Source organism: Staurois parvus, unplaced genomic scaffold (assembly GCF_062004578.1).
Source record: "Staurois parvus isolate SC_StPar_1 unplaced genomic scaffold, SC_StPar_1.0 ptg000208l, whole genome shotgun sequence".
Classification (NCBI taxonomy): Eukaryota; Metazoa; Chordata; class Amphibia; order Anura; family Ranidae; genus Staurois; species Staurois parvus.
In genome coordinates, this window is record NW_028318004.1 from 342,239 (window position 1) to 365,930 (window position 23,692).

General features: G+C 43.4%; 1 protein-coding gene across 6 annotated transcripts in view; it reads left to right on the top strand.

The window, feature by feature from the left end:
* Positions 1-23,692, top strand: part of LOC149461194 (cytoplasmic dynein 1 intermediate chain 1) — a 595,554-nt gene that overhangs the window by 328,157 nt on the left and 243,705 nt on the right. For all 6 annotated transcript variants that reach the window (XR_016312930.1, XR_016312931.1, XM_089678653.1 and 3 more), the window contains 4 exons: positions 1,836-1,982; positions 5,230-5,343; positions 9,803-9,936; positions 12,630-12,774. Coding sequence is in view for 4 of the 6 variants with exons in the window: in XM_089678653.1 (XP_089534779.1) it covers positions 1,836-1,982; positions 5,230-5,343; positions 9,803-9,936; positions 12,630-12,774 (540 nt within the window). In the remaining 2 variants the exon portion in view is untranslated. The remainder of the gene's footprint in view (positions 1-1,835; positions 1,983-5,229; positions 5,344-9,802; positions 9,937-12,629; positions 12,775-23,692) is intronic.

A 23,692-nucleotide genomic window follows, 5' to 3' on the forward strand; every position in this document is an offset into this window, starting at 1 on the left:
AGAGAAACTGCACCTTTGTTGAGAAATAAACCCTCCCTTCTGGGTGATCTATGTACATTGCAGGGATTTTAACAAACTCTGTTTTAGATTCCTACCTTTTGTTATCCTAAAGCAGGGGTCTCCAAACTTTCTAAACAAAGGATCAGTTTAGTGTCCTTCGGACTTTAGGGGGGGCAAATCGTGGCCATTGGGAGTAGGAAAGGTCCTGAGCTCAGTTGGAAAAAACATTGCCCCATTTTTGGTATCATTGGAAGGGATTGTGCCTCATCATTGGTGTCACTGGGTCCCATTGTTAGTGTCATTGGGAGAACTTGGGCCACATCTTTTTGTCAATAGGAGGAACTGTGCCCCTTCATTGGTGTCAGTGGGGGGAATTATTCCCCATTGTTGGTATCAGTGGATGAAATAGTGCCCCAAGGGCCAAATAACAGCAAGCAAAGGGCCGCATCTGGTCCTTGGGCCGCAGTTTGGAGACCACTGTGCTAAAGAAATAGCCGTTTGTCCATGTCTATGCCCAGAGTCAATGCGAGTGGGAGTGATTTTATCATTATCAATTAGCTACTGCACTTGCAGGGCTCTAATGAGGAAAGTGGCAGGGTCTGCATCCCTTTAGAAACAGATTCTCTTTGGGAATACCTCACAAAAAATGGCATTTTTTTTCAAGAGATGCCCAAGATCTGACTGTAGACTACTGGGAAAATCAGTAAACCAATCACACAAGTAGAAAATGACATTTCTGGGGGCATTCTGTACACAATCTGTGTACAGAAAATATATTGTATTTTACAGAAAATTACAACAGCAGCGGATTCAAAAAGAAAGGTAATTTGTAATAATTTATATAGAGAAAAGGGTGCAGCGCTAATAATGCCAATAAAGCTATATCAACATGAATTGAAAAAAGTATGCAATTAATAATCTTAATAGATCATAATTAAGGTTCAGTTTATTGTCCCAAAACCACACAAGAAGTGTGATATACAGATTGTGTCGTATCTCCTTTTCAAACCACGATGAGTGATCCACAGGTGAACAAGAAATACGTGAAATCCGCACTTACCAGAAGTGCGTTTAAGGTACGCATGAAAGCAAATTCCTCTCTCATTAGGTACATCTGGGTCCTTGGATCACAGGTCAGGCTGCGCTCTCGCTAAACGTCCAACATGGCCAAATTCCCTGGTTCCTCAGACACTTATGCAGCTTTAGGGTCTCCTTAAGTTTGGTACTGAAAAGGTGGCGCCCTGGACCCTTTTGAGAACGTGCATAGCACGAAACGCGTCAAGGGGGGCTACAGCACTTGGACATCTAAACCACCTGTGGGTGGCCAGCACTTATATTGCGGTCAGTACTTTTTGTTTTTGATTTTTGACTTTTACTTCAAAATAAAGTCTTTTATGCAGTATCACGCTATGTGATGTCCTTTGTTGGGCTCTTTATGAGCGCCACCTTTTCAGTACCAAACTTAAGGAGGGACCCTAAAGCTGCATAAGTGTCTGAGGAACCAGGGAATTTGGCCATGTTGGACGTTTAGCTATATATATTGTCTTGGAAGGTTATGTTGGTTACCTTTTTTGGTGTTCTAGCAGCTTACATCAAATTTTCATTACAGTGGGCGCTCGCTATACAATCTACTTTTAATTTGTAATAATTGTCAGTTACAATGTGACATGTGCAGCAATTGTACAGTATATCCTTTATTATTTTTTTATTTGCTATTCTTTTTTTCCCAGGAAAGTGGAGTTACCTTCTAAATATCTAACAAAGGTAACCTGCCCCATATCCAGCCATCAATTATTCACATTGGTTAAGTTGATCATTTCTCTTCTGCCTTGCAGTCCTCTGTCATGTCTGTCTGCTTTGCTCGGTTTCATCCAAATCTTGTAATCGGTGGAACGTACTCTGGTCAGATAGTTTTGTGGGATAATCGCAGCCATCGGAGGACTCCGGTTCAAAGGACGCCACTTTCTGCTGCAGCGCACACGGTAAGGCTGACACGTGCACTTATTGTCTGTTGATGACCCTCGCCTTCTATCTGGCTTATTTCATAGGGTAACAAGCAAAGAGCAATAACCAAGAACAACCAATCATCTTTCACAGGTGGCTGCCCTAAAGTGATGACTAGGACTGGAGTTGTTGCACTGTTTATATTACCAGTGCTCTATCAAATGTCTTGTGATGCTCGAAAAAAATATTTCAGACGTTTCATGTGGTCATGGCCATAAATATTGGCACCCCTGCATTTCTGTCAGATAATGCTCTACTTCACCCAGAAAATGGTTGCAATTACAAATGTTTCAGCATTCCCATGTTTATTGTTTGTATTGGTATGACACAAAAAAGTGGAGAAGAAAAAAAGCCAAATCTGACACATTCCATGCAAAAACTCAAAAATGGACTGGACAAAATTATTGGCACCCTCAATTTAATCTTTGGTAGCACTCCTCTTGGAAAAAATAACTGAAATCAATGGCTTCCTGTAACTATCAATGAGTTTCTTTCACCTCTCTACTGGAATTTTGGACCACTCTTCTTTTGCCAACTGCTCCAGGTCTCTCAGATTGGAAGAGTTCTTTTTCCCAAATGCTGTTTCGAGATCTCTGCACAGGTGCTATATGGGATTGAGATCTGGACTCATTGCGGGCCAGTTCAGTACTTTCCAGCGCTTTTTTTAAAACCATTTCAGGGTCCGTTTTGGCATGTTCTTTGAGTCATTGTCCTGATGGAAGACCCATGACCTCTGAGGGAGACAGGGTCAGACTGTCCATTCGAGCACTCGGGCACCGCCCGAGGGCCCGGGGTCAGTAGGGGGCCCCATGAGATGCCCCTGGTACCTTTCATTGGCTTTTTGATAGGCTTTTTTTGGTGTAGGCGAGGACACAGGGACCCCATGATCCCCTATTGCCCGGGGGCCCCATGAGTTGTCAGTCCGCCCCTGGACGGAGACCTAATTTTTTGACACTGGGCTGTACATTGCACCCCAGAACTGTTTGGTAGTCTTCAAATTTCATAATGCCATGCACGCGGTCAACACATCCAGTTCCTGAAGCAGCAAAGCAACCCCAAAACATCAGTGAACCTCCAACATGTGTGCCTGTAGGAACTGTATTCTTTTCTTTACAGGCCTCATTTCTTTTTCTGAAAACAGTAGAATGATGGGCTTTACGAAAAAGCTGTAATTTTGTTCCATCTGTCCACAGCACATTCTCCCAAAAGGATTTTCTCTTCCTCAAGTAAGTTTTGGCAAACTCCAATCTGGGTTTTTTATGTTTCTGTGTCAGCAGTGGGGTCCTCCTGGGTCTCTTACTATAGTGTCTATTTTCATTCAGATGGTGAGGTATACACAGTTGTACCCTGCGCTAACGGTCAGCTTAAATTTGTCTGGAAGTTCATTGAGGATCTTTAGCAACCATTCGAACAATCCTTTGTTGCAATCTTTGATCAAGTTTTTATTTCATCGAGGGAGATTAGCTACAGTGCCATGGGCTGTAAATTTCTTGACAATGTTGTGCACAGTGGACACAGGAACATTAAGATCTGGTAATTGATACAGGTGAGTTCAATTACAAATTACAGGAGCATCACAAACTTGGATTGAAATTATTTCTTACAATTTTGAGAAGTTGCCAATAATTTTGTCCAGTACTTATTTGGGGTTTTGCATGGAATGTATCAGATTTGGCTTTTTGTTTCTCCACTTTTTTGTGTCATACCAATACAAACAAAACAAATAAACATGAGAATGCCTAATCATTTGTAATTGCATCAATTTTCTGAGCAAAGTGGTGCATTATCTGACAGAAATGCAGGGTGACAATTTTTTGACCATGACTGTAAATATGCCAGTTATCTGGCTGTCTCATTTTAAAATTGCCCTCAAGGAGCGTAGAATCTAAGGTCCCTAACTCACATTCATACATACAATACAATAGCCAGTTTAGACAGGAGCCAATCAACCTACCAACATGTCTTTGGAGTGTGGGAGGAAACTGGAGTACCCGGAGGAAACCCACGCATGCACAGGGGGAACATGCAAACTCCAGGCAGGTGGTGCCGTGATTGGGATTTGAAGCAATAACCCTAGTACTGTAGTAGCAACTTTGGGAATACCAGGTAAACTCTGGAGACGAACTTGAGGAAAACAAACTGTTTTCCTCTGTCTGTAAAGCTAAGTGGCTTGAAAAACATCTCACAGGGTATACATATTAACAATTACATCATAATGCATATTTTTCCTCTTTCACTTTCTGTACATTCAAAAGGTTTTCTAATTTGTGCAAAATATAGCCTAGAATACCAGCTACAGATGAGAATACCAGCTCCAGTCTGGAACACATTACTTCACAGGAAATAAGGGAGGGGGGAAGTGAGCTGGTGACCTTGCTTTTGGAAACAGAGGATGCTAGAAATTTTAAAGTTTAAAAGGGGAACTCTGCAATATTTGGGTGCTGCCACAGTACTGCTAGGCAGAAGTCTTACCTCTACATTTCTGTTACAGCAGTTGTACAGTGTTAATATGACTTTTCAGTCCAAATAGCACCAAAATTAGAGCCAGGGCACTCTGGAATCACTTCTCAGTAATCAGTCAGGTCTGGCACACCACCTTTCTTCCTCTGCAATGCAAATCTGTATAGGAAACTGGGGTTGTGGCTGCTACTCAACTATGCCAGTCTAGAGCACTGTAGGTAGAGAGGAGGAAGCAGTATTGTAAGTGAGCATTTCTGAACAAAAATCAGTCAGGAATCATAGCATACCTGGGTACAATCAGAGCTAAATTTTCATCACCGAAGCCTACTAAAGTATTTTACAGAGAATGTTACTTTATTTTATTAGCCTTAACCTGGCTTAAACCATTGTGATAGTGTGTAAATGACTTTATGTGAAATGACTATTACTATCTGACTACAGATGATGGAAAAAAGTGTGGCCAAATATTATACAGGGAGAAGTCGCCCCTTTACCCCTACTGCCAATAGACATGTGCCTACTGTGCATATAGGCAAATCTGGCCCTGGATACAGGAAGAGATAAAAAGGAGTGACCTACAATTGTAATTTAAAGTAGTGGTTGTACTTGGCTTTTTAAAAATATTTTCAGAATACTGTTAATATAATATTGAAATTTTAAACATTTGCTTAGAGGTTCATCAAGAATCACATTTTGTATTTACAACTTCTTGCCAAATAGTCACAGATCACATGAACGATAAGAGCTTTGCTTGTCTGTTAACAGCATCCCATCTACTGCGTGAATGTAGTGGGAACACAAAATGCGCACAACCTTATTACCGTTTCCACGGATGGGAAATTGTGCTCCTGGAGTTTGGATATGCTCTCAACTCCGCAGGTGAGTGCCGGCTCTACCCCATGAGAACCACTCTGCCTAATGCCTTAATTGGAGCAGTCTGCTACCAGCTGTAATACATTCTTACAAAAAGGAAAGTTTAACTTTCTGCTAACAAGAAAACTTGTGTTTATTTACTATTACCTATTGAAGAATGATATTCAAGGGAGTTTTCACCCTGCCATCTTTGCCCCTACTTCTGCCGAAAACAGAGAGGGCACAGAAGTCTTGAAGCGGAACTAAATTGAAAAAGTTAAAAATGATGAGGCAGGCTCTTTATTGCAGAAGAGACATACCTATTCTGTAATAAGCGTAGGTTCACATTTGTGCAGGGGAGTGCTTAGCTGAGGAAGCCCCCCCGCCTCCTCCAGATGAAAGAAAGAAAAATGCCATTAAGACTCCTGGGATGTATGACATTGTTTTAGCCTAGGCCAGAAACTAGGAAATGTGAAAAAGAAAACATTTATAACAAATGTAAATATACTCTCCTATTTACTAATGCTAGCAGAATAAGCCCCTTTTACACTTTTACCCCTTTTTAAGGTAGAATTTGCTTTGCTCAGCATGGGATTTGTCTGCCAGTGTCAGGATAAGGTCATCCAGCTCCCAGGGCAAAGATGCCATGATGTGCAAGATTAGGGGATCCAACGCCCAGCAGTTGCTCGCTTCTCAAAATCACTGTCACTATTTTTGTCAGCCTTGTAACTGAAGGAAGGAGCTCCCCCCATCCCTATAGTAAACCATTGCGTCCCAGGGCAGCCGCCCCTCATACCCACCCCTTGTCCCGGCCCTGCTGTCCGCTGATCCCCTGCCGAGCAGAGTGGGTTGATGACAGGTCTGTGTCCTCTCAGTTTATGCAGAGCGGACATGGACAGAGCCCTCTCTGCTTTTTGGGCAGTCAGGTGTAAATGAACTGGCTGTCCGTTTGCACTGAACTGCCCTCCAACCTGATCTGCCTAGACCGGGTGTCGGCAAACCGCGGCTCCGGAGCCGCATGCGGCTCTTTTTCATCTTTGCTGCGGCTCCGGAGCACACTGCCCACCAGGTGACAGGCAATAGGGTTGCCGTAGCTGCAGTGGTCGGCAAGCCGCGTCTCTACCCATTTTAATGCGGCTCTTCTGTGTGCCGGGCGCCCGCTCCCCTCCCTCCTCCAAACATTGGCTGTCAGGATGTAGGTGGGGCAGCGTGACGAACTCCTCTCCTCTCACAGTCCGCCCTGAAGACCAGAACGGCGCGGGAACACGACGAGAGGAACGCGCGGAGCAAAGGTAAGTGAATTGACACGGGGGACTTGGGGACTTAATATGGGGGATGAATTAATATGGGGAATGAATTAATATGGGGAATGAATTAATATGGGGGATGAATTACTATAGTGGGGATGAATTACTATATGGGGGATGAATTACTATAGTGGGGATGAATTACTATATGGGGGATGAATTACTATGGGGGATAAATTACTATGGGGGATGAATTACTATATGGGGGATGAATTACTATGGGGGATGAATTACTATATGGGGGATGAATTACTATGGGGGATGAATTACTATGGGGGATGAATTACTATATGGGGGATGAATTACTATATGGGGGATGAATTACTATATGGGGGATGAATTACTATGGGGGATGAATTACTATATGGGGGATGAATTACTATGGGGGATGAATTACTATATGGGGGATGAATTACTATATGGGGGATGTATTTTCAGTTTTAAAAATGTGGCTGTCAAAATAAATTTCAATCGTGGTTTTGGCGAGATTTGGCTCAGTTGAAAAAAAAGGTTGCCCACCACTGACCTAAGGCTATGATTGTGATTATGAAGATACACTGTGGCCCTGATTAACCCTTTGCTTACTGGGCCCTTAAACCCCCTTCATGACCAGAGTGCTTTTTGCAATATATGCAGTGTCGGATTTGTTATAAATGTTGCAATGGTTTTGCGGCTCCCAGTCTATTTTTTCCCTTCGGAAACGGGTCCAAGTGGCTCTTTATGTCTTAAAGGTTGCAGACCCCTGGCCTAGACGGAGGGGAATGCATCCCATGCCATTTTTTTTTTCAGCAACCAGATCAGATTTAAGGTAGGCAGGTGTAAACTGACACAAGTCTGTTTATATCCAACAGTCCATAGAGACACATTAACTGATCAGGACCACCTGAAAAAGTGGCAAGTGGACCTGATCAGATCACTTGTGAGAAAGAGGCCTAGGAATTAAATATAGTTAAAGCGGAGTTCCAGTCATACTGTGACAAAATAGGCTACAAAAACTATAGCTGCTGACTTTTAAAAAACAGCCACTTACCTGTCCCTCGGTCCCGCAGTGTCCTCCCGCAGCACGTTTCACTGGTTGTCCAGTGCTCCTGGTGCCGGCACCTTCATTGTGGAGCCCCAAGCTGTCACAGCCGGGTGCCCACTGTGCATGCGCGAGTAGTCCTGAATGATCCCATAGTCTTCTGGGACCTGTCATGTGTCTCAGAAGACTACGAGGAGGGAGGGGGGAAGATAACTTCCGCTTCCGATCGCAGCAGAAGTGGGATTGGGTACCTGTCAAATTCAGGTACCTGCTCCCCCCTAGCTCCCCAAGGGTGTCAATCCTTAATAGGGGGTGGGGGACCAGTCTTTAAAACAAAACTTCCCATTTTGGGTGGAACTCTGCTTTAAGGGTTGCTCAGTAATTTTTTGGGTTCCCTTTCAATCTGGACCTCTTGTTGAAAGCCCAACCTCTGCTGACACCAGGGGCGGACTGACCATTTTGAAACTCGGGCACAGCCCGAGGGCCCAGGGTCAGTAGGGGGCCCCATGAGATGCCCCTGGTACCTTTTCATAGGCTTTTTTGAGTTTGGGCAAGGACACAGGGGCCCAATGATCCCCTATTGCCCGGGGGCCCCATGAGTTGTCAGTCCACCCCTGGCTGACACCACCATATTCTGGTGACCCAGATAAATCACACTTGTAAAATGGACTCACACACAGAGCAGTATAAATCAAAATGAAGTTTCTATTGGATTTGGAGTTAATTGAGTTAAAATAACAAAATATATAGTATAATATAATATATAGTAATATAGTATATATAATATATAGAGTTTAAATAAACAAAAATAGTGGTATTGGCAGCAAATCTGATCACTCTTGGCAATTGTGAGCAAAAGTAACAACATTCACAATAAAACAACAGTATCTGTTAGCAGGCCTGCTTTCAGAAATAATCCACTGCCTCCAGAAGACTACATGGAGGGAGGGTAGGAGGACAACTTCCGCTTCCGATCGCCTAGATGATCGCAGCGGAAGTGGGAGCGGGTACCTGTTAATTTCGGACACCCGCTCCTCCCCTGCTCCCCAAAGGTACCAATCCTTAACGGGGAGCGGGGGACTGGTCTTTAAAGCAGAGCTTCCCCTTTTGGCTCAAGCTCCATTTGAATGTTGATTGAAATTCCACTTTAAAAGAAAACAATGTATCTGTATGGAAATGTTATGTAAAGTAAATCATTTGCATCATTGCACCAGAGGGAGATCATTCTGTGAATGAAGGCATGCTGCAATGTTTTCATAGTTTCACAATATTCCTGTGTGCCTTCATTCACCCTTAGCTCTAACATGTGGTAAGGGAAACACTGCGATCCCTGCAATCGCACTGTGCTTGCAATCCGCTGTGGATGTCAATAAAAAGTTAACAACACCCCAAATGGATCACAAACGCATGCGATTGCATGATACAAAACCACCATCCAGTTGCAGTGCGACTCAAAAAAAGGTGCCTTTGGTACTTTGCGGTCTGATACTATCCCATTCACATGAATGGGCTCAAATCACACTGCACTGAATCACACAGCACAGGAATGTTGTGTGGGTCCTGTGCGATTCACATGCGAGCTATAGTGTGATCCAGGGTTTACAGAACTATTTAACTCTGGTGCAGCCTATGAAAAAAATTGTGAAAAAACATGAAAAATAACACTAAATTTAAATGCTAAAAGTCATAAAACATAAATATTTAATGCATTTTATGAATATTACATGTTTTTGTAGAGAAATTACTACTTTCTAGAACTACCACATTTTATTTTAAGACACAAATTCATGCGGTATTTATCGCTTAGTGAACTAACCCCAAAGTGAGGGTAGATCTCTCTAACATAGTCCCGGCTGGCAGTAAAAACCTTATTTTGAACCCTACCCACTCGCTGCAAAATTTAAAAAAATTAAGTTTTGGCTGGATATGAGATAATGTTTCCATAACATAAGAGACTTTGCATGTCTCACTTCCTATCTTCCATCCCTCCAACCTGCATGTCATCACCTGGACTGGAAGTGCAGGGAAATCTTCCAAACGGGAATCCAGATTGAAAAATCCTGGTACTTTGACTAGCCCTTCTGTTGAATTACCCTATAATGAGTAACGAATGATTAGGAGTCTCTCACCTTAATGAAGGTTTTTGTGTTTGTTCCAGGAAAGTATGGAACTCGTCTACAATAAATCCAAACCAGTGGCAGTTACTGGGATGGCATTTCCTACTGGAGATGTTAATAATTTTGTAGTCGGAAGTGAGGAGGGGACGGTGTACACAGCCTGCCGCCATGGAAGGTATACAGCGCCATTTTTTATCAGTTCTAAATTGGAATTCTGTATTTTGCAAGATGTGCTGTGCAGTGAAGGCAGGTTGAATCAGTAGTTTTTGATGTCAAGAGATCAATCTCAGTGGCAGACAGAGAGATTTTAGGGCTGGTAAGGTAAGTGTGGGTTTGCAAGAGTAAAAGAGACCCTGTTGTTGTAAACCTTTGGTAAGACTATTGTTGATCTAAATGGTCTAAGTGAATTGCAAGCATTCAATGTTTGTTATTTACCTGTAAAGTCCTCTCCTGTGTTACATCCAAAAGGCCTGAGACAGTTGCTAGGTGCTGCCATTTTGGATGTGATGTCAGCAGCCCCAGCAGACTCAGATCTGTCACTCAAGTGACACTCTATAGTATTCTCTATAGTACACTATAGTATTCCCCTCTTCCTCTTCCTCTTCCTCTTCCTCCTCCTCCATCTACCTCAGGCAGCTACATAAAAGGTTATTTGGGGAAGGTAAGGGAAGGGGGCAGAGAAGTTGTGCAGCTCAGACAGTAAATAAACACTCCCAGAAAAGGAGAGGGCTATGAAATGAGAGGAGAGAGGGGCTATGCTACTATTATTATTATTATTATTACTATTATTAATAATAATAATAATATACAGGATTTATATAGGGCCAATGGTTTGCACAGCGCTTTACAATATAAAGGGAGACAGTACAGTTATATTACAATAAAAAACAAGAGGATTAAGAGGCCCTGCTCATAAGAGCTTACAATCTAATAGGGTGGGGCAAGTGGTACAGAAGGTTAGAACTGTAAGGGATGAGCTGAAGGAAGTGATAAATGTTTAATTGGAGTCGTGATAGGCTTCCCTGAAGAAATTAGTTTTCAGGGATTGCCTGAGTAGGGGATAACCAGATAGATTGAGGTAGAGAGTACCAGAGGATGAGAGACGTTCTGGAGAAGTCCTGGATATGAGCATGAGAGAAGGAGACAAGGGAGCTTGAGAGCAGGAGGTCTTGAGAGTAGCAGAGAGGATAGTCTGGGTGATATTTGGAGACAAGATTGGTGATATAGCTCGGGGCAAAGTTGTGAATAGCTTTGTATGTTGTTGTTAGAATTTTGAAGTTAATTCATCGGTCAATGGGAAGCCAGTGGAGGGATTGGCAGACACTGAGCAGTTGATAAGGTAGATAAGTCTGGCAGCAGCATTCATGATAGACTGAAGAAGGGATAGCCTGCAATTAGGTAGGCCTATGAGAAGGGAGTTGCAATAGTCAAGGTGAGAGATACTGTAACAAGGGACTGACTGATTAGCTTGGTGGTTTCATTAGTTAAATAAGGGCAAATTTTAGAGATGTTACGGAGGTGAAGTCTACAAAATATGCTAGGGAGTAGACTATTCTTGGAGTGGTCAAATTTCCTAGCAAGTTTAAAGGCACATTGCAAGTAAATACAAATGTGTATATGGAAAAGAAAAATGCTGCAAGAAGTTTTTAAAATAATAGATTTTTCTCTGCTTTCACCTGCAATTTTTAGATGGTGATTGGGTCTTTTTAGAGCCTAAATTTAGTTAAAAAATAAGGTTACCATCAGTGTGATTTATTGTGCTGCTGTCTCCTGGTTTGGATGAAATCTTCTTCCTCTGATGCCTCCTTCCCACTCCCGCAATCGTAGTAGGCTGGTGTGCGGACGATCGCCTGCCCTTTCGGCCTAGCTCCCTCATTCATAGAGGGATTACTAAAGTTTCCATGAATGAAACATGATCTATGAATGGAGGATGAGTGGATGATTGAGAGGTCCTTGGCGGCCTCCTCAATTTATAGATTGTGCTTCATTCATAGCATGGCTACTATGACATTTGTGAAAACTCTGCTGAAGTTTGCTAGTAGCTTTTTTTCAGTGACAGTCAGCACTCCCAGTATAAGCTTGGTTTTACAACCTTCAACTCCAGTTTGGGGATACTTTAAAGGCTTCAAGAAAGCTACATGAAGCTTTCTGTATACGTTGCTTTATACAGTTGAAAACGGTATGTACAAGATTTTAGGCTGGGTTTACAGTGGTGCAGTGCGGTCATACATGTACAGTAATGCTCATTATATCACAATTTAATGTGCATTATTCTAAATAGGCTGAACAATTGCAACAAAAACTGCACCTGACCCTTTTTTGGAAATGTAGCACAAGGTAGAGCTTTACTGTGGTACACACGTAATTTGCTTTATTTGCATTGGGGTGCCATTCAACGTTTTATCGCACCACAACAATGTCAACCTGCCCCTAATATTTGTGTTTAAGCCCATCTCCAGCCATTCACAACCCTCCCTCCTGACAGCATCAGGTTCTCTTTAATATTTCTCTCTCCAGTAGCACATACTTGCCTAATTTTCAATCCTTATTACTATGACCGCCAAGAAAAGGATATCCTGTGTAGGCTCTGAGTTGCAGCTGAGGACCGTCTCCCTACCGTTAGTGAGAGTACTGGGTCAGTCACCAAACATCATAAACACAACACATATTGGATTGGGAGTCGCATCCTTTTGCATACTCAGATATACTGGGTATTTTCTTTGCTCTTGGCAGCTAGACAGAATGGTAGAAAAGGGTACAAGGTAAGAGTGTGGTGCTAGGAAAAGATGCATAAGGTGAAGATATTGCTGGAGGGTGGTGTGATGTATGTGGAAGGTAACTGCCACCCTCTCTGTAATGTGCCCACAGCAAAGCCGGGATCAGTGAGGTGTTCGAAGGTCATCAAGGGCCCATAACAGGAATCAATTGCCACGGCGCAGTGGGATCCGTTGACTTTTCTCATCTGTTCCTATCATCGTCCTTTGACTGGACGGTTAAACTATGGACAACCAAGGTAAGCACTGAAGTCCATGCCCAATCAGAGCACATACAGCTATAGATAGTAATAGTTTGTCACATTCAGTTGGACTTGTTCTGCAATATTGAAGATGTTTCGCAGCTTACCCAGGCCACTCCTTTAGTTCTAATGAGTGTCAGGAACATACCCCAACATTTAGGTATGCACAAGCAGCACGGTCACCTTAATCCAATCACTATGCAATGTGTCGAGTGATTGGATTGAGGTGACTGTGCTACCTGTGTAACTATAAATTCTGGGGTATCTTCCTGACAGTCTTTAGAACCAAACCTAACTGAGTTGTATGTGACTAACTACTACTACCTATACATTGACCTGGAAGAATGAGAACCTTCACGGATAACACTTACATTTGTTCTTGTAGTTTGCATACCTCCTATTGGCTCTTTATAAAAAAAAATATGGAGCGGTGGCAGTTAGAACACACAATCCAGTTTTAACCTGCACAGGAGATATTTCTGGAATTTTGATTGCTATGGGCAACACACAGAGGTCTAACTTTTTTATTCTATGTAATTGGTGGTATGCAACCTTTCTTTATATTCAATTCTCATGATCTCCTATATAACTGCTATGATTTACAATTCAAGTGTTGCCAGTATAACTTCCCAAAAGGAGGTTTTTCTCTTTTTCTGTCAAGTTGAACTGTACCAAACTAAGATTTCTGCAGTCCTTGATAATATATAACATGTGTTGGAGCAGTTGGAATTTTATTATTAAACAGGATTATTACAAGTGCTGCTATATGAAAGTCCAGGAGTTGTATTATTATGCTGTGCGTAATACAGATAATATTTCACACCTAATGCAATGTGATATCATTGACTGGGATCTCTCTGAAGAAGCATCTGAATGAGCCAAGATTTTGTTACTGATGAATATAGGAATGCTTGTAGAATAAACCTAGACTTAAACTGTACCTTTCAGAAACTTTACAAGTCTGCCCTAATATATTCCTGACTTGTCATAATATAGAGCAACAGTGTCATTTTCAAAGAACTGTATCTTTAAAAGAGAAGTATGGGGATAAAAAAATAAAACATATGTAGCTCTACCCCCTTAAGGGTTGCTTAATAATTTTTTGGGTTCCCTGTCAATCTGGACCTCTTGTTGAAAGCCCACCCTTTGCTGACACCACCATGCTCTGGTGACCCAGATAAATCACACCTGTAAAATGGACTCAGACACAAAGTAGTATAAATCAAAATGAAGTTTATATTGGATTTGGAGTTAATTGAGTTAAAATAACACTGTGTACAAATAAAAAGTGCGCTAATTATTCACAAAACATGCAAGGATAAATAATAAAAATAAATGAATTCATAAATATAAACATATGTCCAGCCACCATAACAGTGATAGTCCAATATCAACTTAATGTCAATCTTGAAAACAAACACCCATGTGCAAATCCGACACCAGATGAAATGAATACACTCACCAGAGCTATATGCTGATGATATTATAAACCAGCATGATAGCATTTTGCTCTGGGAGCAATGATCTGCAGGATATCCCAGTAGAGGAACAGCAACCAATAGTGATCCAATCAGCACATATGGAACAGCTAGGCAGCACATATGGAACAGCCAAGCAGCAAATGATAAAGAAGGTGTCTAGCCGACAACAGCAATGACAGCCTCTAAAATGCCACATCCACAAGGGAAAAACCAAGGGACGAACCTCCTGCACTGCGATCAACACAGCCGACAGCTGGGAGGAACGTTCCAACGTCATGTCCACTAGGCCAGGCCCAACGCGTTTCGTCACTTGACGTCTGGTATTGGCAGCAAATCTGATCACTCTTGGCAATTGTGAGCAAAAGTAACAACATTCACAATAAAACAACAGTATCTGTTAGCAGGCCTGCTTTCAGAAATAATCCACTGCCTCCAGTCGGAGGGGACTGTTGAATCCTCAGTGAGCAGAGGCGTCCCTGGGGTTGGTGTCACCCGGTGCGGTAACATGTGGTGTCACCCCTCCAGAGATGAAGAAGCGGTGCCAGGTGTAGCGGTAAAATGAGTATCCCGGACCCGTGAAGATATGAATCCCCTGAAGCAACTGAGCATCTGCTGGTTTCAGGCCAAAGAAGCCAATCTCCGACTTTAGCACAGAGCTGCCACAGTTAACCCCTTACAGGCTGCAAACCGCTGAAGCTGATCCTGTGGATCACTATGGGTTGCAAGATCAGTTAACCCCGTATAGGTTGAGATAGTCCCAACAAGTAAGTGTGACTTACCTAGAGATAGGTGGTCATGAAATGACGGTGAGTTTACATCTATGCGGGGCACCAGTGTGAACACAGTGAAGCACTTGTCATTTCAGTATGGAGTATCACCGTTAAAGATACAGCACCGTTGCACCAATTATTCACATGTTGGGACAAAATATTACTATTGTATTTGTATTTTGCTCAGTGTTATCACTTTAAAGATTGCACAGTTTGTTTAGTTACCATATTTTTCGCTCCATAAGACGCACCTGACCATAAGACGCACCTAGGTTTTAGAGGTGAAAAACAAGAAAAAAAAATATTCTGAACCAATGGACTGCAGACACAGTACAGGGGATGACCAGAGACTGCGGACATAGTACAGGAGATGACCAGAGACTGCAGACACAGTGCAGGGGATGACCAGAGACTGCGGACACAGTACAGGAGATGACCAGAGACTGCGGACATAGTAGAGGAGATGACCAGAGACTGCGGACATAGTAGAGGAGATGACCAGAGACTGCGGACATAGTAGGGATGACCAGAGACTGCGGACACAGTACAGGGGATGACCAGAGACTGCGGACACAGTACAGGGGATGACCAGAGACTGCGGACACAGTACAGGGGATGACCAGAGACTGCGGACACAGTGCAGGGGATGACCAGAGACTGCGGACACAGTGCAGGGGATGACCAGAGACTGCGGACACAGTGCAGGAGATGACCAGAGACTGCGGACACAGTGCAGGAGATGACCAGAGACTGCGGACACAGTGCAGGGGATGACCAGAGACTGCGGACACAGTGCAGGGGATGACCAGAGACTGCGGACACAGTGCAGGGGATGACCAGAGACTGCGGACAGTGCAGGGAATGACCAGAGACTGCGGACAGTGCAGGGAATGACCAGAGACTGCGGACAGTGCAGGGAATGACCAGAGACTGCGGACAGTGCAGGGAATGACCAGAGACTGCAGACAGTGCAGGGAATGACCAGAGACTGCAGACAGTGCAGGGAATGACCAGAGACTGCAGACAGTGCAGGGAATGACCAGAGACTGTTGACCTTTGGGGAGGGAGGGGGAGCGGGTACCTGAATTTGACAGGTACCCGCTCCCACTTCCGCGGAGTTGTCCTTCCCTCTTCTTCCCGGGCCAGCTTCTGTGACAGCCGGGTGCCCACTGCGCATGTGCGAAAAGCGCTGCGCTTTGTGAATGGCCGGGCGCCTTCTGGGACCTTTCATGTGTCCCAGAAGACACCGGATCATTCACAAAGTGCAGCGCTTCTCGCACATGCGCAGTGGGCACCCCGCTGTCACAGAAGCCAGCGCGGGAAGACTGTGCAGCGCTGGAGCGAGGAACAGGTAAGGCCCTGCAGGAGACAACAGCTGAGCGGCCGGCCCGGTATTCTGACATGGTGGCCGCAAAAATACCGGACCGGCCGCTTTATATTCGCTCCATAAGACGCACTGACATTTTCCCCCCTTTTTTTGGGGGAAAAAAGTGCGTCTTATGGAGCAAAAAATACGGTAATTTGTGACCTTAGCGCGGTCCATTTTTGAAATATTTAAGATTTTGTGTTTAGAAATTCACACTTAGGACTGCTGCTATATAGGTATCTTATATTTAGTCAATTATTTCACATATATATACATTTTGTTTCTAAGCGCAACAGCACCCCTTTTCTTTTAAACACAGGTGAACTATGAATGTTTACTTTGTTAGTGGATGCATGGGTCTCTCTCACCCGATCAATGTGGTTTGGCGGATTGCCACGATCTGTCTTTCCTGATGGATAGAGACAGTCCACAGGCCCTTTGGTTCAGACTTGGCATCCCGCTCTGTCTCCTGCTGTCAGAGTGGCCTGCTTGGCAGCGTGGCAACCCGGGTGGTCAGTGAGTTCTTTCCACTCTCTCTCTCTCCAATCCTGGCTTTGTGGCCTAGCTCAGCACTTCAGCCATTAGCACACCTCCTTCTCTTTCCATCTCCCTCCACACTCTCCTGGCCGGGCTTTGATATGTATATGCCCCCGCCCACACGTTACCTCTCCTGGGAAATGTAGTCCCAAGCACTCTGCTTATCAACCATGTCCCGCTGTTCAGAAATACAAGTTCCAGTGGGCTGTTATATCAATGTGAATAATCCAGAGTAGCAGGCCACTACCATCTGATGTCTGTTTTAACGTATTGGGAGTAATAAAATTTCAATGGGTTACACATAAATAAACATTTATAAATAAAACAGCGCAAAATAGACCTGCATGCAAATTTAGTAAATCACAAAACATAAATGTCCCATATTCATTAGTGTATATCTCTGTCAAAAAATCTTCAAGAAAGACACCCCAAAACCACTTGTGATGAAAGCTGAGGACTCCAAATGCTTTTAAGAGACTTCCACCTAGATTTTGGTGAATGAAAAGCCTTTAAGGATTTTTGGGAAATCCTAAACCCTCTTTGCATCAGATCAATAATAGCCTGCCCCACCAGGTTTAGATCTTCTCCCAGGTCCTCAACGTGGTATCCTTGTTTACTCCACCGTATCAAAGAAAAAACTTTATATAGTGTAATATTGCTAGATAAATGTTATGACAGAAGACAAACTCCAGGCCACTCACATTTTTCCAACTTGTAAAAGGCGCATTTATTAAGCCAACACCAGCCTGATGATAAGAACCAGCAAACAGCCACAAAATCCAGGATTCTCACACCAATGAAGCCAGTTAGAGCAGAGGAACAGCAGAAGACCAGCCTAAATCCCTCAAAATGGCCGCTGGAACGCACCGCCCGGCGTGTGTGCTCCACTCACCGGAAGTGACGTCAGACGTAGGATGTGTGGACCGGAATTGCGTCTAAACATTTATTCTCACTGGATCAATGGGCTGTGGAGGGGGTGGCTGGCTCAGGCTCTTAACGACTCGCAGAGAGGCAGAACCAGCTGCTGGTCCAGGCTTCTGGGTGGAATCCATCATTAAAGTCAGGATCTTTCCAGAGCCTGGACTGGTTGAGTGATGTCAGCCAACAGCAGACTTTAGTCTGCTGTCGGCTGAAAATGGATCACAGGAGTGCAGAACCAACTGCACGGCCATGATCCCCATGCCAGGTACAGCCAAATTAGTTTTGACTATACTTCTCCTTTAAAATGCCATTCTGTGTCCTGTAGTGGTGAAGCAAAGTGGCCAACAGGAGACACACTAATCGAAACACCTGGAAGTGTCAGATAATATTGGCGCCCAGAGCTCTTCAAGAGAGCAAAGCTTCAATACACCAGCTACATATGAAGGTTATCCTTTCAAAGAGTTTTGCTGCAGCTGTATGAACACCCCCTATCACTTTAAGGGCCCCTTCAGACCTTTGCATTGTGGTGATGCTTGGTAGAACATTACTTTTACCATGAATCCCTGCAGCAAGCAAAGGCAATGCTATGCAGTTCATATGAAGTGTTGCAGTGCCATAGAACAGAACCCCAATGAACAAGTACAGCAGGTGGCAAGGATCCCAAACTGCAGCACACCACAATTTACATGTTATGGTACATGGCACTAAAAAAAATCATAAAGTACCCAAAAATCAGAATGGGCCCCTAACCATTGCAGCCCCCATTCTGACATCCTCCTACCAAACCTATATGAGCAATCTATTTTTCCACTGAGTGCACATCTACTATAATTTAATCTGTGCAAACATATCATTCAGAAATGCAATCATTTTCTTAATTGTATTAAGCCTATTAAAACAAGTCCTCCATTAATTGTAGATTAAATTAAAGTTTCAGGATATACAAGGCACATTGTAGTCATTAAGCACTTTATTCTGAGCTGCCGAAGAAACCCAACATATTTCACTTTTCAAAGACGAAGCTAAGAAACATTTACATTCCGCAATTCTCCAGAAAAGAAAATTGCAGTACAGCTTGACTGCCTGCGATGTGATTTGTAAGAAAACACAAAGCAAAACAGAGAGACAAAATAACTGATCTGTATGTGGTGCTAACATGTAAAGCAGTCATTGTATATTTTTTTCCCCTTTTTTTATTTTATGTAATTTTGATCTACAGTCTTTCTGTATGAACTTTAGCACATCGAGTACAAAATGGATTCTTAATTAAAGAGATTGTTGCTAAAATAAAACTGTTCAGTAAGGTACTCCCTGCAATGAAGACATTGAATGCTCACCTTTCTACTCAATGGCGATCTCTGCTGTTGTGAAGAGAAACTGGCGGCTGATGATTTTGCCAAATATACTTCTGTGTGTGTCAAATATCTGGTCGCCCAATTTTGAGAGTCCCATGAGATTTGTCAAAATTCTGATTTTTTTTTTTTGGCATTGAAGTTCACAGGGAATTTTAAAATTAAAGTATTTTTGTTTGTCTGTAAAGTAGTACTATAAACTCACATCTAAAGAAAGAAATATGTGCTGCAGAACGTAATAAGTGCAAATGCAATTACAGTTTTTATCTTGGTTCCCCTGCAAAGTCCCACAGACAACTGCTGATTCGGTTGGTGAAGTCCGCCTAATGAAGCTTCCTGTAATGTTGTGGCAACAATGCTGCACTGCTCCTGAATTCCTAGCATTGTTGCCACTGTCATGTAGGCAATGCCAGTATGAGATGAGAAGATATTTCAAGGGGTGTGACTATCAGCATTGACACTTCTGATTCACAAGCATGTAATTTGTCAGTCGGCACCTGGCCACACCTAGTCCTGCTGACTGGTTTCCCAACACTCTCTGCAGTAAGGTAAAAAATGTTCAAGTAGCAGTATCTCCACTTCACCAAACCCCCCCCCAATTCTTATACTTAACGGAGCCCTCACTCGATCCAGCAATATTCCCATTTGTAGCAGCTCTGTTTTTTCTCCCCACTTCACAGGCTTTGCCATTGGCTCCAGCTGCTGTCAATCAACACCTGTGATGAGGGAGTGGGGTGCGGGGCTGAGCCTTGCTGTCTGTCTCTATGGATGCAAAATCAAGCCCACAGGTGTACCACTATAGGAAGTGGCTCCCTATGGTGGCACACCGAGAAGAGGAAGAGCCAGGAGCGCCGCTGGAGGACCCAAGAAGAGGAGGATTGGGCCTGCTTTGTGCAATGGAATTGGTAATAGAGTCATGTTTTTTATTTTGTTATTTTAAAAAATTGACTTTACAATCACTTTAACTACTCGGTCCTCATTAGCTTCATTATTTTAAATCTGATACACAAATTTGATACACAAATAAGAAAAAATTAAAGCAGAACTTCACTCTGTCAATCAGCACTGACTATTTTTCATCCTTATCCTTCTTTTTACATTTCTTCAGTTACTTCCTGGTTTCCAGGCCTAGGCAAATGATGTGATATATCCATCGCCACTGCACAGACGTCCATCCCACTTAGCATACCTTATACTAAACCTCCCTCAACACTTTCCTCTTTTGACCTGGCTACTACTGAAGAGGTCACTAAGGTTTTCTCGGAAGCCCGTCTCACTACCTGCCCCCTGGATCCTGTCCCCTCATAACTACTACGGTCACCCTCTTCTTCCATCCTATGCTCCCTCACTCCCTGCTGCCATTTACCTCAAAAATCCTAGAATGCTTAGTCTACAATCGCCTGAGCTCCGACCTCACCAACAACAACCTTCTTGACCCTTTACAGTCTGGCTTTCGCTCACTACACTCCAATGAAACTGCCCTACTAAAACTCACTAATGATCTACTACCTGCTAAAACCAATGGCCACTACTCCGTACTCTTACTACTTGACCTCTCTGCGGCTTTTGATACTGTTGACCATCCCCCCATCCTCCTCAAAAAACTCCACTCTCTTGGTCTCAGAAACTCTGCTCTCTCCTGGTTCTCCTCCTACCTATCGCAGCGCTCCTTCAGTGTTACCTATAATGCTGCCTTATCCTCTTCACTCCTTCTTTCTGTAGGGGTCCCTCAAGGTTCTGTCCTTGGACCCCTTCTCTTCTCCATCTACACCTCCTCCCTTGGTCACTTGATAAACTCCCATGGCTTTAAGTACCATCTCTATGCTGATGACACACAAATATATCTTTCTACCCCTCACCTCACCCCTTCAATCTCCTCTCGCATCACTAACCTACTAAGTGACATATCGGCATGGATGTCACTCCACTTCCTCAAACTCAATCTTTCCAAAACTGAGCTCTTATTATTCCCGCCAGCCTGTGCCCCCTCCCCTGACTTCTCCATCAAGATCAATAACACAATCATCAGTCCCTCCCCTCATGCCAGGGTACTAGATGTAATCCTAGACTCCCATATGTCCTTTCAGCCCCAAATCCAATCGCTGTCCAAATATTGAAGACTTCACCTCCGTAACATCTCCAAGATACGGCCGTTCCTAACCTCGGAAACCACTAAGCAACTTATCCACTCCCTTGTTATATTGCGCCTTGATTATTGTAACTCCCTCCTCATTGGCCGACCTCATCGCAGGATATCCCCTCTTCAGTCTATCATGAATGCTGCCGCCAGAATCATCCACCTTACTAACCGTTCTGTATCTGCCACCCCTCTCTGCCAATCCCTCCACTGGCTTCCTGTTGCCCAACAGATAAAATTCAAACCACTAACAATAACATATAAAGCCATTTATAACGCTTCCCCAAATTACATCACCGATCTTGTCTCTAAATATCACCCAAACCGTACTCTCAGCTCCTCGCAAGACCTCCTGCTCTCTAGCTCCCTTGTCTCCTCTTCCCATGCTCATCTCCAGGACTTCTCCAGAGCTTCCCCCATCCTCTGGAACTCTCTACCACAATTTATCAGAATATCGCCTACTCTGCTCACTTTTAGGCGATCTCTGAAAACCTCTCTCTTCAGGGAAGCCTATCCTGCCCTCAGCTAATACTGGAATCTTCTACTCTTCCAACCATTCCATCCCCCACAGTTACTACCTTTTGTACCAGTAGCCCCTCCCTCCTAGATTGTAAGCTCCAAGGAACAAATCCCTCTTGTATTGTTGCTGTATTGTCTCCCGTTATATTGTAAAGCGCTGAGCAAACTGTTGGTGCTATATAAATCCTGTACAATAATAATATTTGAATCATCTGCCCTTACTCAAGATGGCCAGGGTTAGAAATGCTAGGGGGTGTTTTGCCAAGTGATTTCTCAGCAAAATAAAGCATGGAGACATGGATGGTTTGGTGAGCATGCTTTGAATATTAAAAATTAATTAAATATAATTTTTGCTTTGTAGTGCAGTGTAGTTCCACTTTAAGTTTAATAAAATAGAAATTTGCAGACCAGTGTGCACTTTGTTGTAGTTTCATCCTTTTTTAACAGTGCCCCAATGCACTGGTATCATAGTTGGCACATGCTGTGCGCTAAGGTTATGCTGCCTTTCTAATTTTCGGGCCCTTCTTGAATGAGACGACTCCATTCCAGACCAGCCAACACATACCCAAACCAGCCTTCCATTACCCCATAAGTGCTTCATTGTCACAAGAGGTGCATCTTTGGCACACATATGTTGAGGAAACAGGAAAAGAGTTATGGCAGCTACCAGCAACTCCAAAGATTGCAACTTGTTTTGGCACCTTTAAGTATGCTATACATGGCAAAAGGCAGGAGGAAAATTGTAGGCCAAACAGTGGCTGGATCCTCTGGCATGCAGTCACTGTTCAGGTATTCTTACAGCCGCACGTGCCGGCTGTCAGAATACAATTGCCAGGAGAGGAGATTCCTCCATCCATGCTGTGTATTGTGGATTGAGGAATCTGTTAGGTTTCTCTTCTTCAGCTTTACATATATAGTTAGCTTAAAACTGACGACACAAATATTTTTAACGCCTGTAAATACATGACATGAAACAAAGTGTATTATTTTCTTGGATAAAGCCCATGCTCTGGCACATCACATAACTCCCTCACCTCATAAAAAATCACATCAGCCAGAAGTATCTGAAATTGTCTTATTTTACAGTTTGTGTATATTTCATTTTTCTTGTGAAAGCCTTGGATTTGCAGAATTCCAGATTACAGCAACCCAGATCAGATGGTTTCTATCTGAGCAGTAGAAAAACCCAACATTTCCTAGAGCTAGAAAATTACTTGCACATGGCCTGCAATGCCGAAATCAGTGGAGTTTCATCACTTAACAGTGGGGATGGTGATTTATAGCTGATAACTTTCTGTGAACTTGCTATGATGGGCAGAGGTTTTCTAATGCAGAAAGACCTCCAGGCTTGTTTAATATGGCGGTACAAAAAATAAAGATGATGGGCAATAAACCATTGCAACCAACCAGATTGCACCATTCATGGCACCACCAGAGCAAAGGAAAATGATTACCGCTTTCTTGGCTTGTCACACTTTTATAGTTGCTGTTTTGGCTTTTTCATATATACTGTATGTATGTAGCCAGATGCATGGGGTACAGCAATATGGAGAAGGGGATATTGCCTTTTATCCTTCTCTCCCTCTTCTGACATGCAGCATCTTGTTATGCTGCACCATTCTCCTCTGTCCAACAGAGTGAGAGCTAAAGCTAAGCAAGCCTATAGACTTTTATGCAGAGCACTGAGAATCCAGGGAATTGTCGTTTGAGAGAGCAGTCATATAATGATTCCTTTCTGTCACATACCTGATGTGGAGAGAAGGCATTCTCTTAGGACTCCCGCTTGGAGCCATGATAGTGGGAACAGTGTGCACAGCGCCAGGAGTGGCATG